At 39.6% G+C, this 13,077-nt stretch overlaps 1 protein-coding gene across 7 annotated transcripts in view; it reads right to left on the bottom strand.

The window, feature by feature from the left end:
* stxbp5b (syntaxin binding protein 5b (tomosyn)) overlaps window positions 1-13,077 on the bottom strand; it is a 62,428-nt gene extending 49,351 nt beyond the window's left edge. For 3 of the 7 annotated variants that reach the window (XM_034159814.1, XM_034159813.1, XM_034159812.1), the window contains exon 1: window positions 12,594-13,077. In XM_034159814.1, the coding sequence (XP_034015705.1) occupies window positions 12,594-12,737 (144 nt within the window). In that variant the 5' untranslated portion in view covers window positions 12,738-13,077. The remainder of the gene's footprint in view (window positions 1-12,593) is intronic. The other 4 variants (XM_034159817.1, XM_034159816.1, XM_034159815.1 and 1 more) reach the window with 2 other exon arrangements.

The following is a 13,077-nucleotide window of genomic DNA, read 5'->3' on the forward strand; positions in this document are numbered from 1 at the left end:
CCAGACAAGGTCTGGCTCCACAACGACTCTCTCCTTCAGGTATATACCAGTTCTCGTTCCTTTACTGAATAATAAAGGGTACAGCCTACACTCACAATGAATAGTTTATTCGTTGTGAGTGTACCCTCAGTCCCAGATTTAAATGCCAGCCAATCTTATGTTCAAGGCTAAAGAACGAGTAAATGTCTGGTTGAACAAAATCCAGCAACTTTTGGCAACTGCCTGACTGAGTGGTTAAACAAGAGACTCAGCAACTCTCAGCATTCCTTGTTCGTGACAGTATGAAATACCTCATCTGCTGATGTAGTATACATGCACTTTATTTCCCATGTGCTGCATATGCATTGCATGTTTTTAGCCAGGGTTAAAAAGAAGTCATGGATATTTCTAAAAATAAGTGAAATTTCAGTGACAGTTTGGGAGAATCGACAATCACACTCGTGTATGACAATCACACTCTCTTTCAATCCACCATGAAGCTGCGACTGGTAGTGCATCAGACAAAAGTTGCACTCTACACAAAGGTTGACAACTCTTTCAGCATCGTCATGGGTTTCTTGGTATGTTCCCTTACCAAGTCTCCTCCTTGTACGATAACTCACTGTTTCAGAACTGCCTACTTCAGAAAGATTTACCATACAGTACCACACTGTTTGTATTTTTGAGTGATGTAAATGAAGTCCAAGACATATTCAGTAGTGGTGTAATGGACCATAGCTTATCTATGAGCTGTATGGACCGCCTCCCATGATTTGATACTAGATATGGGTATCGAAAACTGGTTCCTTTTAGGAATCAATAAGAAATTATTCGATCCACTGACATCAACAGTCTGCAGAGGCTCTCTGCGGGTCTGCTTGAAGCAACAAAGCAGCGCTGCGACCCGCTGCTTCGGTGCTTTTCAGAAGCAAGTCCGCAATTTCTTTATTAACCCACCCTCAAAGCCAGGGTTGGCCAAGTTCGGTCCTCGAGATCTACCTTCCTGACACTCTTAGTTGTCTCCCTGTTTCAGCACACCTGAATCCAATGAAAGACTCGTTAGCAGGCTTTTAATGAGCCTTTCATTGGATTCAGGTGTGTTGGAGCAGGGAGACAACTAAGAGTGTAAGGAAGGTAGATCTCGAGGACCAAACTTGGCCACCCCTGAAAAGCCATTTAAAGATGTCAATCATGACTCATCTTTATGCTGATTAAAGTCACTAACTGGGACTCTTGTCTTGTTGTGGGCAAGACATGAGAATCATCCTCTGTTCCTTCCACACGGGAGTTTTCAATTTGTTCCTCATTAACATTTCATTGGGTAGCGCATGCGATGGTTCTCTAGCGTGAGTTGAACCTGCCACGCCCGGTTCTTAAACTGAAGTTATGGTCCCTCAGGTAAAAGAAATAATAATAATAATAATAATAATATCTGTTTTGTGGGACTAACTACGCAGCTCCAAATGTTGGAAAGATAGATTCAGGTGAGAATTAATAACTTCAAAGCAAATCATCGTTTTAAAATATATGACACCTCTTTTGAAACATCATATTACAGAAAAACAAACTACAACAGACCAAAACCGTTTTTCCCCCAAAATGAGACATCCTCCATTCTTTATGAATTACATGATCTTGACTTGCTGCGCAGCCGGCTGCAAGACTGCAGCTCACAGGGTATGATATTGAATTTGACGCATTTATACCTAAAAGTAAATGCTTTATTAGACAAAAACTACAGATTTTGTTTGTGTCTATTTATGTCCAGAGATCTAGGATCCAGTGAAATGTACAGATTTTATTCATGTCCAGAGATCAAGGATCCAGTGACCAATTTCATATTTATTTACGTTAAGACTCAAAATGTTGTTGACACAGAAAACCTGTAAAGCCTACTTTTAGCACACTGAAAATTCACAAGAGATATTGATAAGGGAACTGATAAAGAACTGGATAGATAAGTGGAATCGATAACGGCATCTATATCTATAAAATCTTATCAATACCCATCCCTATTTGACACACATGTAAACTGCAAATTAATTGCCAAGCTTACACAAGTGTGACTTCGTATCATGGTTAATTGTGAAAAGTGATAGTTGCATTAATTTTTATGCAGATGCGGTGAAATCACAATGTCCTTGTAAACACAGCTAGTTAGACCTTGTTAAAAACAGCCTTGTGCTTATTAAAAACAGCCCACAGACAACTTGCTGCAAGCTCAGCACCTGCAACACAGGAAGAATCTCTGAAAAACTTCAGTAGTTGAGGATGAAGTGTCCATTGTCTCATCCCCGTGGAGTCATGAGTCCACAGAAATGAGCACCATGCTTGAAGCGCATGTGCAGCTGAGCTAGATGAAAGTCCACAGCTCCAGAAAATAACGAGCATCCTGACTTTTTCCAAGCACCTGCTCTGCAGGACCAGTGGGCAGGATGAATGCATTAATCTTTAAAGGCTTATAAATAAAGTTTTATTATTATTATTATTATTACCCTCTCACCAGACAATGTAGACATCATCATTTTGAACAAGAATTTGAATTAATACATTTAGATTAGGCTTTTGTCCATTTCTTCTTGTTTTAAAACTTTTCATGATTTTGACAAAAACTATTTTTAATTCACTCATAGTAAGGGGTTTATCCAGGCCCGCGGCAATGGTGGGGGCGATACATCCAGGCCCGAGGCGTCGGCTACATCCGAGGCTAACAGCGGCTACGTCCGCGGCTAGATCCGGGGCTGGCGGCGGAGGCATCACTGGAGGCGGTTCATCCAGGTCCGAGGCGTCGGCTACATCCGAGGCTAACAGCGGCTATGTCCGTGGCTAGCAGCGGCTACATCCGGGGCTGGCGGCGGCGGCAACATCTGAGGCCGCCTACGGCTACATTCCTGGCTGATGGTGGCTACATCCGTGGCTAGCAGTGGCTACGACCGAGGCTGGGGGCGGCTGTGAATGAGGTTAGCAACAGGGAGGGTTGGTGCACGGTGACCGGACCTGTGGTGGTGGAGGTTACGGGTGAGAATTGTTTTTTGCAATTAACAGTGGCCATACTAAGCCACGATAGTTAACATGGCACCACCCAAGAAAACGGAGAAACTTGAGGAAAATATAGAGGAGACAAAGACTTCAATAAACCAGATATTAAAAGACATGTCTAATTTAGACAAGCTGACGGTGGAGATTAAAGAACTCCAAAAACTGGTTAAAGAGAAGGACAAGATCATTAAGAAACTTGAACAACGTGTAGGTGAACTTGAACAATTCACTAGAAAAGATGATGTTATAATATCTGGACTAGAAACAAGGCATCGGACATATGCAAGGGTGGTGGATTCTGGTGGAACCAGTGGGGAGAATGCACCACCTGAAGAACGACAATCATTGGAACAGCAAGTTACAAACTTTTTATATCAAAAAGGTGTTGACATCCATTAAGACACGATAGACTGCTATACTGTTCCAACTAAAGATAGAAAAAATAAACTGTCTAACATTGTTATACGATTTACAAGCAGAAAATATAAAAATGAATTATTAAGACAGGCAAAGAATTTGAAAGGAACGAGTGTCTACATAAAGGAACATCTAACAAAAAAAAAAAAATGCAGATATTGCTAGGGAAGCAAGACTATTAAAAAACAGAAGCACATTGTTGCTACATGGGTCTGGAACTGTAGGGTGTGGATTAGAGTAAAAGAAGGAACAAAGGATATACAAATCAAAAACATGGAGGACCTTACAAAGTATACAGACCTGAATAGACAATCAAATATGATGTCTGTTGGTAATTGGACCAACAAAAAAAAAATCTGACCAAATATGGAAACAGATGATAAAATATATGACATAGACACTAATATTGATGAAAGTATATTTGACTTAAAAACGATTAGTTGTGAGTATTATACGGTAGAACAGCTAAATAGTGAAAAAAATTACAAAAGATACCCTGTCACTCATACATATAAACAGTCGAAGCTTGTATTGTAAAATGTCACAAATAAAAGATTATTTAAATCAGTTTAAAAATAGATTTAGTATTGTTGCAATCACTGAATCTTGGCTTAATGATGATCTCATGGCTGATGTTCAAATGGAGGGATATGAGCTGTATTTTGTGAACAGAAGAGATAAAAGGGGCGGTGGTGTTGCTCTGTACATAAAGGCAGATCTGATATGTACAATTGTAGAAGAAATGACAACTGTGGATGACGTCATAGAAATTGTAACAGTGGAACTTGTACATGAAACATTTAAGAATATTCTAATCAGTTGTGTATACAGAGCACCAGACACGTGTTGTGAAATTTACAGATGGAATAACTCTATTATTCTATCAAATTAAAAACAAAACGCTTTTTATATGTGGAGACTTTAACATTAACATAGAAAGCTCCAGTTGCCAAAGAATAAGTGATTTTGTGAATTCAATGTACAGTTTGGGGTTATTCCACTTGATAACAAAACCAACCAGAATTACATCGCAAAGTGCAACAGTAATCGACAATATATTTACAAACAGAACAGATGAAATTATCAGGAATGGGATCTTGATGACAGATGTTAGTGACCATTTACCAGTTTTTTCCAATATTTAAATATAAAAATGGGTACAAGAAAAAAACTGTTATAAACTTTAAAATAGATAAGTCAGTAAAAGTCTTAGAGGCATTAAAATATGATCTTAAAAATCAAAATTGGGAAGAAGTGTATGTCAGTGATGTTAATGTAGCATATAACTCATGAAAATATTGATGAAATCATATAATAAAAACTGTAAATTAATAGAAATTAGTAAGAAAAGAGTAAATAAACCATGGCTGACAAAGGGAATAAAAAATGCTTGTGCAAAGAAAAACTTTTTTAAAAATGCAAACAAAGGAAACAGAACACAGATACAAAAAATATAAAAATAAACTATTGACAATAATTAGGAAACAAAAAAAAGATTATTATAGTGAACAATTAAATAAGAGTAAAGATAATATGAGGGCAACATGGGGAATTATAAAAAGTGTGATTGAAAGTGATGGAGCGAAAGCAACTTTTCCAAATTACTTTGCCAAAGAAAATAAAGAGATATATGACAAAAGAAGTGGCAAATGGGTTTAATGATTATTTTTCAAATGTAGGATCAAGTCTGGTGGGAAACAAACCAATAGTAGAATATACATTACATACACTTGTAAATACGGTCAATAGTATTTTCCTGGACAATGTGGAAAAAGATGAAATAAGAAATATTGTAAAAAACTGTGTAAGCAAAAGATCAACTGACCATGAAGATTTAGACATGATGACTGTAAAAAGTATAATAGAAACTGTTATTGAACCATTCACTTATATTTGCAATCTGTCTCTGTCAACAGGGATTTTTCCAGATGAAATGAAAATTGCCAAGGTAGTCCCATTATATAAAAATGGAGACAAACATAAGTTCTCTAATTACAGGCCAGTATTATTGCTTCCACAGTTTTCTAAAATTATGGAAAAAGTTTTTGTGACAAGGTTGGATAAATTCATTGAGAAACATACACTCAACAAAAATATAAATGCAACACTTTTGGTTTTGTTCCCATTTTGTATGAGATGAACTCAGAGATCTAAAACTTTTTCCACATACACAATATCACCATTTCCCTCAAATATTGTTCACAAACCAGTCTAAATCTGTGATAGTGAGCACTTCTCCTTTGCTGAGATAATCCATCCCACCTCACAGGTGTGCCATACCAAGACACTGATTAGACACCATGATAAGTGCACAGGTGTGCCTTAGACTGTCCACAATAAAAGGCCACTCTGAAAGGTGCAGTTTTATCACACAGCACAATGCCACAGATGTCGCAAGATTTGAGGGAGCGTGCAATTGGCATGCTGACAGCAGGAATGTCAACCAGAGCTGTTGCTCGTGTATTGAATGTTCATTTCTCTACCATAAGCCGTCTCCAAAGGCGTTTCAGAGAATTTGGCAGTACATCCAACCAGCCTCACAACCGCAGACCACGTGTAACCACACCAGCCCAGGACCTCCACATCCAGCATGTTCACCTCCAAGATCGTCTGAGACCAGCCACTCGGACAGCTGCTGGAACAATCGGTTTGCATAACCAAAGAATTTCTGCACAAACTGTCAGAAACCGTCTCAGGGAAGCTCATCTGCATGCTCGTCATCCTCATCAGGGTCTCGACCTGACTCCAGTTCGTCGTTGTAACCGACTTGAGTGGGCAAATGCTCACATTCGCTAGCGTTTGGCACGTTGGAGAGGTGTTCTCTTCACAGATGAATCCCGGTTCACACTGTCTAGGGCAGATGGCAGACAGTGTGTGTGGCGTCGTGTGGGTGAGTGGTTTTCTGATGTCAATGTTGTGGATCGAGTGGCCCATGGTGGCAGTGGGGTTATGGTATGGGCAGGCGTCTGTTATGGATGAAGAACACAGGTGCATTTTATTGATGGCATTTTGAATGCACAGAGATACCGTGACGAGATCCTGAGGCCCATTGTTGTGCCATACATCCAAGAACATCACCTCATGTTGCAGCAGGATAATGCACGGCCCCATGTTGCAAGGATCTGTACACAATTCTTGGAAGCTGAAAATGTCCCAGTTCTTGCATGGCCGGCATACTCACCAGACATGTCACCCATTGAGCATGTTTGGGATGCTCTGGACCGGCGTATACGACAACATGTACCAGTTCCTGCCAATATCCAGCAACTTCGCACAGCCATTGAAGAGGAGTGGACCAACATTCCACAGGCCACAATTGACAACCTGATCAACTCTATGCGAAGGAGATGTGTTGTACTGCATGAGGCAAATGGTGGTCACACCAGATACTGACTGGTATCCCCCCCAATAAAACAAAACTGCACCTTTCAGAGTGGCCTTTTATTGTGGACAGTCTAAGGCACACCTGTGCACTAATCATGGTGTCTAATCAGCATCTTGATATGGCACACCTGTGAGGTGGGATGGATTATCTCAGCAAAGGAGAAGTGCTCACTATCACAGATTTAGACTGGTTTGTGAACAATATTTGAGGGAAATGGTGATATTGTGTATGTGGAAAAAGTTTTAGATCTTTGAGTTCATCTCATACAAAATGGGAGCAAAACCAAAAGTGTTGCGTTTATATTTTTGTTGAGTGTATTTTAAATAATGCTCAGTATGGATTCAGAACAAAACATTCGACAGCTATGGCAATTATGGAATTAATAGAGAAAATATCAACAACAATAGAAAATAAGGATTATTTTGTAAGTATTTTTATTGACTTGAAAAAGGTTTTTGATGTTACTGACCACTCAAGATTGCCTCACAAGTTACAACAATGTGGAATAAGAGGTATTGCACATCAGTGGGTAAAAAGCTACTTAGAAAACAGAAAACAGTTTGTTCAGATAAATAATACCAAATCAGAACTGTGTAATATTACTTATGGAGTACCACAAGGATCAGTACTTGGACCCAAACTGTTTATTTTGTATATCAATGATTTTGTGAATGTATCTAATGTGCTTGGTAGCATTTTATTTGCTGATGATACAACGCTGTTTTACTCTGGATCAGATATACAGGAAGTAGCACAAGTGATAAATACAGAATTAGAAAAAGTTAAACATTGGTTTGATATAAACAGACTGTCACTAAATATTAAGACAAATTTCATATTGTTTAATGATAGAGTAAAAAAAATAACGTGTCATTACAAATAGATGGAATGGATATACAAAGGGTAAAAGAAACGAAATTTTTAGGAGTCATGATTGATGAAGATCTTACATGGAAGTCACACGTAAATTACATAAAAGGAAAAATAGCAAAAGCCATTGCTGTTTTGCATAAAGTAAAATATTCATTAAATAGTTATGGTTTATTAACATTGTACAATTCATTGATTTTCCCATATTTAACTTATTGTGTAGAAATCTGGGGATCAACATACAACTTATATATAACCTTTGTTTATTCTGCAGAAAAGGGCTTTAAGGGTGATTAACAACAGTGGTTTTAGAGATCCATCTAATCCATTGTTCATTAAGTATAGGGTACTTAAATTTCGTGATTTGGTCGATTTGAAAATATTACAATGTACCAAGCTAATAAAAATGCTTTACCAACAAACATTCAAAATATGTTTGAGAAAAGAGTAAGTAGTTATAAATTGAAAGGAATAGAAGTCTTTAGAAAACCAAGATTTAGAACCAAAGTAAAGGAACGGAGTATTGCAGTAAATGGTGTAAAATTCTGGAACAATCTCAACAAAGAAATTAAAGAATTAAGGTCGCTTAAATTATTTTAAAAACATATTAAACTAGATGTATTAAGTAAGTATGAAACTATGAAATAAGTCAGTGGGCTGTAAGGAAGTCAAAAAGGTAATTTGTTAATAATGTTTAAAATGTTTTAAGTTTAAAAATGTAACCTGTCAGAGATGTAATCTATTAAATAATGGTCATAATTATGAAATAAGTCAGTGGTATGTGACAAGTTAAAGAAATACAATCTGTTAAATAATGTTGAATAATGACGCTGGATATTGAAAGATTGTATTGTAAAAAGGGGCAGAAAATATAAGACTTGTTCTTCTCTCTGCTCCTTTTCATTCTGGTAATTGAGATGCTTTATTTCTGCTTTTCTGTTTTTGTTTGTTTTTTGTTTTTTTTTCTTTCTTTTAAATTAATGAAATAAATATTGAAGAAGAAGAAGAAGAAGAAGAAGAAGAAGATGATCTGGCACATATTTTACACCTGACATCTTTCATGATGCAACTCCACATTACAGGAAGAATGGGCAGGGTGGCCTTAAACTGGTAACATTCCCCTCTGGAAATAAGTGCATTAACTGCTTGACCACCATGCTGCCAATTTTTTATTCACTCATACAAATCATGTTCCATTTTGATATAACAATTAAGCACTTTATTTTACAATATTATGCAAATTACTGAACACCTTGTCTTCATTCAGAACAAGATGGAAAGGTCCTTGTTTTCTTTGCTCGTTATTTTTAATGGACAGCAAATCAGCATTTGCCTTTTTTTTTTTGCTGATCCAAAAATTATCCAATCCATGACTTAAAGGGGAACAGAAACGCCCACAGATTATTTATAGCATAAATAAACACAAAAAATGTGTTAGACCATAAACATCTACAGAAAACCTTGTTTGAGTCATGGTGTGAGAGGCTTTGACATCGAGCGGCTGTCGCCATTTATGCAGGTCAGGCGGGTGACGTCACTGGTTGGGGGGGAAGATGAGCTTCATTCTGAGAGGCCCCAACACAGAGGTTATATATGACTACTAGAGTCCGCACTCCCAATGCTGCCACTAAATGCGAACGGCCCTTCATGGACAGCAACATGACATCTCCTAACCGTGCAAAATATTGACAAAGTTCCCGGATGTTAATGCATTTTCAATGGGGATTTGCGACTGAACATATTCAGAAAAACACTTGCAAAATATGTGTTAAAATGCCATTCTGACCTGGATATTGAGCCATGTTAACCTCCAAAACGTGAATCAGCTGCAAATCGTGAATTATCTGCAAACCATTATTTGCAAAACGTGAATACTGAAAAAATATCTCCCAAAACGTGAACGGGGGTCTTGCAAAACGTGAATGTCTACCTTCCTGAGGTTAGAAACTAGTGCTGTTTGTTTTTCTGCATTTCTCTTAAGATTACTGAGCCGTTTATCGGAGGGGGAGGTTTCTGTCCTCTGTGAGTTTGAAAGGTGGACCGTCCCAGTCAAACTCCTCACCTGACTCCGTCCCTGGAGCAGGACATACCCAGTGGGGTCGGGCACGTCACACCATCGAGAGCTGCTTGGATCACCTCCTCAGGCTGTAGTGACCCCCGCAAAAAAAAAAAAAAAATCATTTTTGCGAAGTCGGTTTCAGCATTTTATCCGGATATTCCACTGTTAAAGGAGATTTTTTTAATGAAAGACGTGCGGACGGGTCCGCGCGTCGGGACGCAGCCGGCGTGGTGCGGCGGCACAGGAAAAACACCTCCATGTTGATAGCCATTTGTAAAATCCAGGCGGCTTTTGATGGCTTTCAGTGGAGTGAGTATATGAGAAATTGTTTAACAACTGGACATGTTCCAACTTGTCCTTAAGGCTTCCAACGTTGGTGTTTTTCCTGTGGCGGAGTGTCGCGGCGGCTGCGAGCCGACGCTGCAATCCGCCCGCATGTCTTTCATTAAAAAAATCTCCTTTAACAGTGGAATATCCGGATAAAATGCTGAAACCGACTTCTTCTGAAACTTGTCTGTTCTCTCATGACGTCCTGGATCAATAGAGCCTGAAATGTGGAGGTTTTCAGTTTGAAACAGGCTGACAACGGCGCCTGGGAGCGCTGCGCGATGTCTCGCACCGTGGGAAGTCCTTAAAACGACAGTATCACCTCAAAATCTCTCATCGGCTGTTAAAATTTTCACCGAAAACCAGCTTAATTTTTCAAACCGTGTCCACTTCGATGTGTCTCACAGGTTTAGAAAAAATTTTGATCAAACAAAGCGCCAGTCTCTCAGCAACTTCTCAGACAAAGGAATTCCGACGAGGGGCTGGACGACTCCTCCCACAAGGAGTGCTCAAAGGCGAATGACGTCACCGACAGGCGTGGAAACACTTATGAATGCGCACGAGGGTTCAAGCATGTCTGATGTAAAAACATATGAATGAAATCCATATAGTTTTTGAAAAAAATAAAAAAGGACCTATACTTTATTGACAGACCTCGTATATACACACACACACGCACATATACACATACATGCACACATACATATACACACACACACACACACACACATACACGCACATATACACATACATGCACACATACATACACACACACACACATACATGCACACATACACGCACGCATACATACGCACACGCATACATACGCACACGCACACACACACACACATATACACACGCACACACACACACACGCACACACACACACAGACATATACAGTCATCTGTGTCTTCGGACTACACAGGCACAGGCAGAAAACATACACCTGTTTATCAACCAAATGTCACGGACAAAGTGACAAGAATAACCAAAACCACTTACTTATAGAAGGAAATATTGTCTCCCTTGTTCCTCCGTTTGTGGCTTTGCCAACATGCGCACCTTTCTGGCATATTCCACCTGTTTCTTGGCGAGACTAAAAGAACTTCAATGACCGAGCTCAGTAAACTGCCTGGAACACCCCAACCAGTGGGATCAACCGGAAGTGCCCTCCACTGACTTCAGCCAATGGCAATTTACATGTCAATTTAGCAGCAAATTTGATTCAAATAATATTATCTACACTGTGCTCAAACATTCTGCAAGTGTATGAATAACACTTTTTACTAAGGAATGCACAAACAAATTCTCAAAAAGCGTTTCTGTTCCCCTTTAAAAAGCGTGATCTGATTTTGTGATCTGCAAGACCACTAATATTCAGTGATTATTCATATGAATATTCATATAGCCATCCCCTGGCTTGTCTAAAGAAATTGGCTGTAAGAGTGATGATGGGTGGCACGGTGACATAGTGGTTAGCAATTGCATCACAGCAGTCCAGGATTCAAGTCCACCAATGCCCAAGTCCTTTTTATGTGGAGTTTGCATGTTCTGCACATCTCATTAAAGTTCTGAAGCATGAGGAACCTGCTACAAATAGACACCATTAGTTGTGCCTGAATAATGAAACTAGTCAGGATCTTGTGAATAGATACATTCCCTTATTTGTATGAATCCTTTCAGATTGTCCAATTTCTTGTGGGCTCTAAAAACAGAGGGAATGTCTATATCAATGGCTGCAATTCTGAAATGGTTAATGGGATTCTTTTTTAACCCTTTGACTCAAAGGTGAAAGTCAACACGACCCGCACATCTCGACTTTCAATTCATCTAGATTATGGTGACGTACAAAATTACAAAAATTATGTTAGTGTCCAAATCCTTATGGGCCTGACTGTATCTGACCACAATCGGACAGATTTATATACACATTTGTAAACTTGGAGTACAACACAATACCCAAATACTGCCTTGAATCATCTGTAAGTCAGTTGTTTCCTGTTGAAAAGCAGTGCTTGAGCTCACAACTCGCAGCAGCTTTATGTAACAGGTAAACACCATGGCCTAGTGTGTAACCCAGGGATTTGACATGTTCTCATTCCAGCTGGGGCTGCGTCGGTGGGATGGCTCTCTGAAACATTTTCCAAACAGGCGGAATGCTGCCTCCAGACCTACACGCTACATTAAATCGCGCATGCATGACTAACATTAGTTTGCGAGATCATGTGTGGCGACCTTAGGGGGGAACATTTAGCCAAGAATGACAAACTGCAGTGGTCTCATTTGGTAAACTAGCTAACTTCCAGTGACCTGAGGCGACATTCAGTGCAATGCAATCAACCACAGCCACATCAGTCAATACATTACCTCTGTGGAAACCTGCACCGGATGTCTCGTGTTCTAAGTTCTTTCCATACCAGTGAGCAGCGCTGTGTATTCGGTCACCTGACAATCATGTGTAATGTGCACACAGTCCACCTTAGGAAAAAACAAAAATTAAAATTAAAAACACTCACCTTGCAAAGCTGAAAATGCTCCGACTGGAGAGTCTCCTGGATAACATCGTTCTCCCTGTTGGAGCCCGGCTGAGCAGTTGCGGAGGAGGAAGAAGAAGCTGCTGTCAAGCCGTCCAGCACCTTCCTAATGTTAAACTTCTTCATTTTCCTCCAGTACAGACGTGACGCTTGAAAATGGAAGAGACGAAGCGAGCTCCCATAAACTGGACACTGGGGGAAGTAGCTGCTAGCTAGTTAGCCGAATTAACGCACGGTTAATGCGTTTCTTTACATTTCACATGTTACGGAGGGCGGAGCAAGTACACTCCTCAAAAAGCACCCGAGTCACGAACACTGACTGTACGAGTCTTCACGGGTAGCGACGTTAATCCTCCATTTATGCGTCCGGGTTCAACGTTATTCGAGTGGAATCAATCGTTTCCGTGAGCGAGTCCCAGCGCTCAGCGGGTAGCAAACTGGCTAAGGAAACGCAGTGAACTGCAGC

The sequence above is a fragment of the Thalassophryne amazonica genome, chromosome 19, assembly GCF_902500255.1.
Source record: "Thalassophryne amazonica chromosome 19, fThaAma1.1, whole genome shotgun sequence".
NCBI lineage: Eukaryota > Metazoa > Chordata > Actinopteri > Batrachoidiformes > Batrachoididae > Thalassophryne > Thalassophryne amazonica.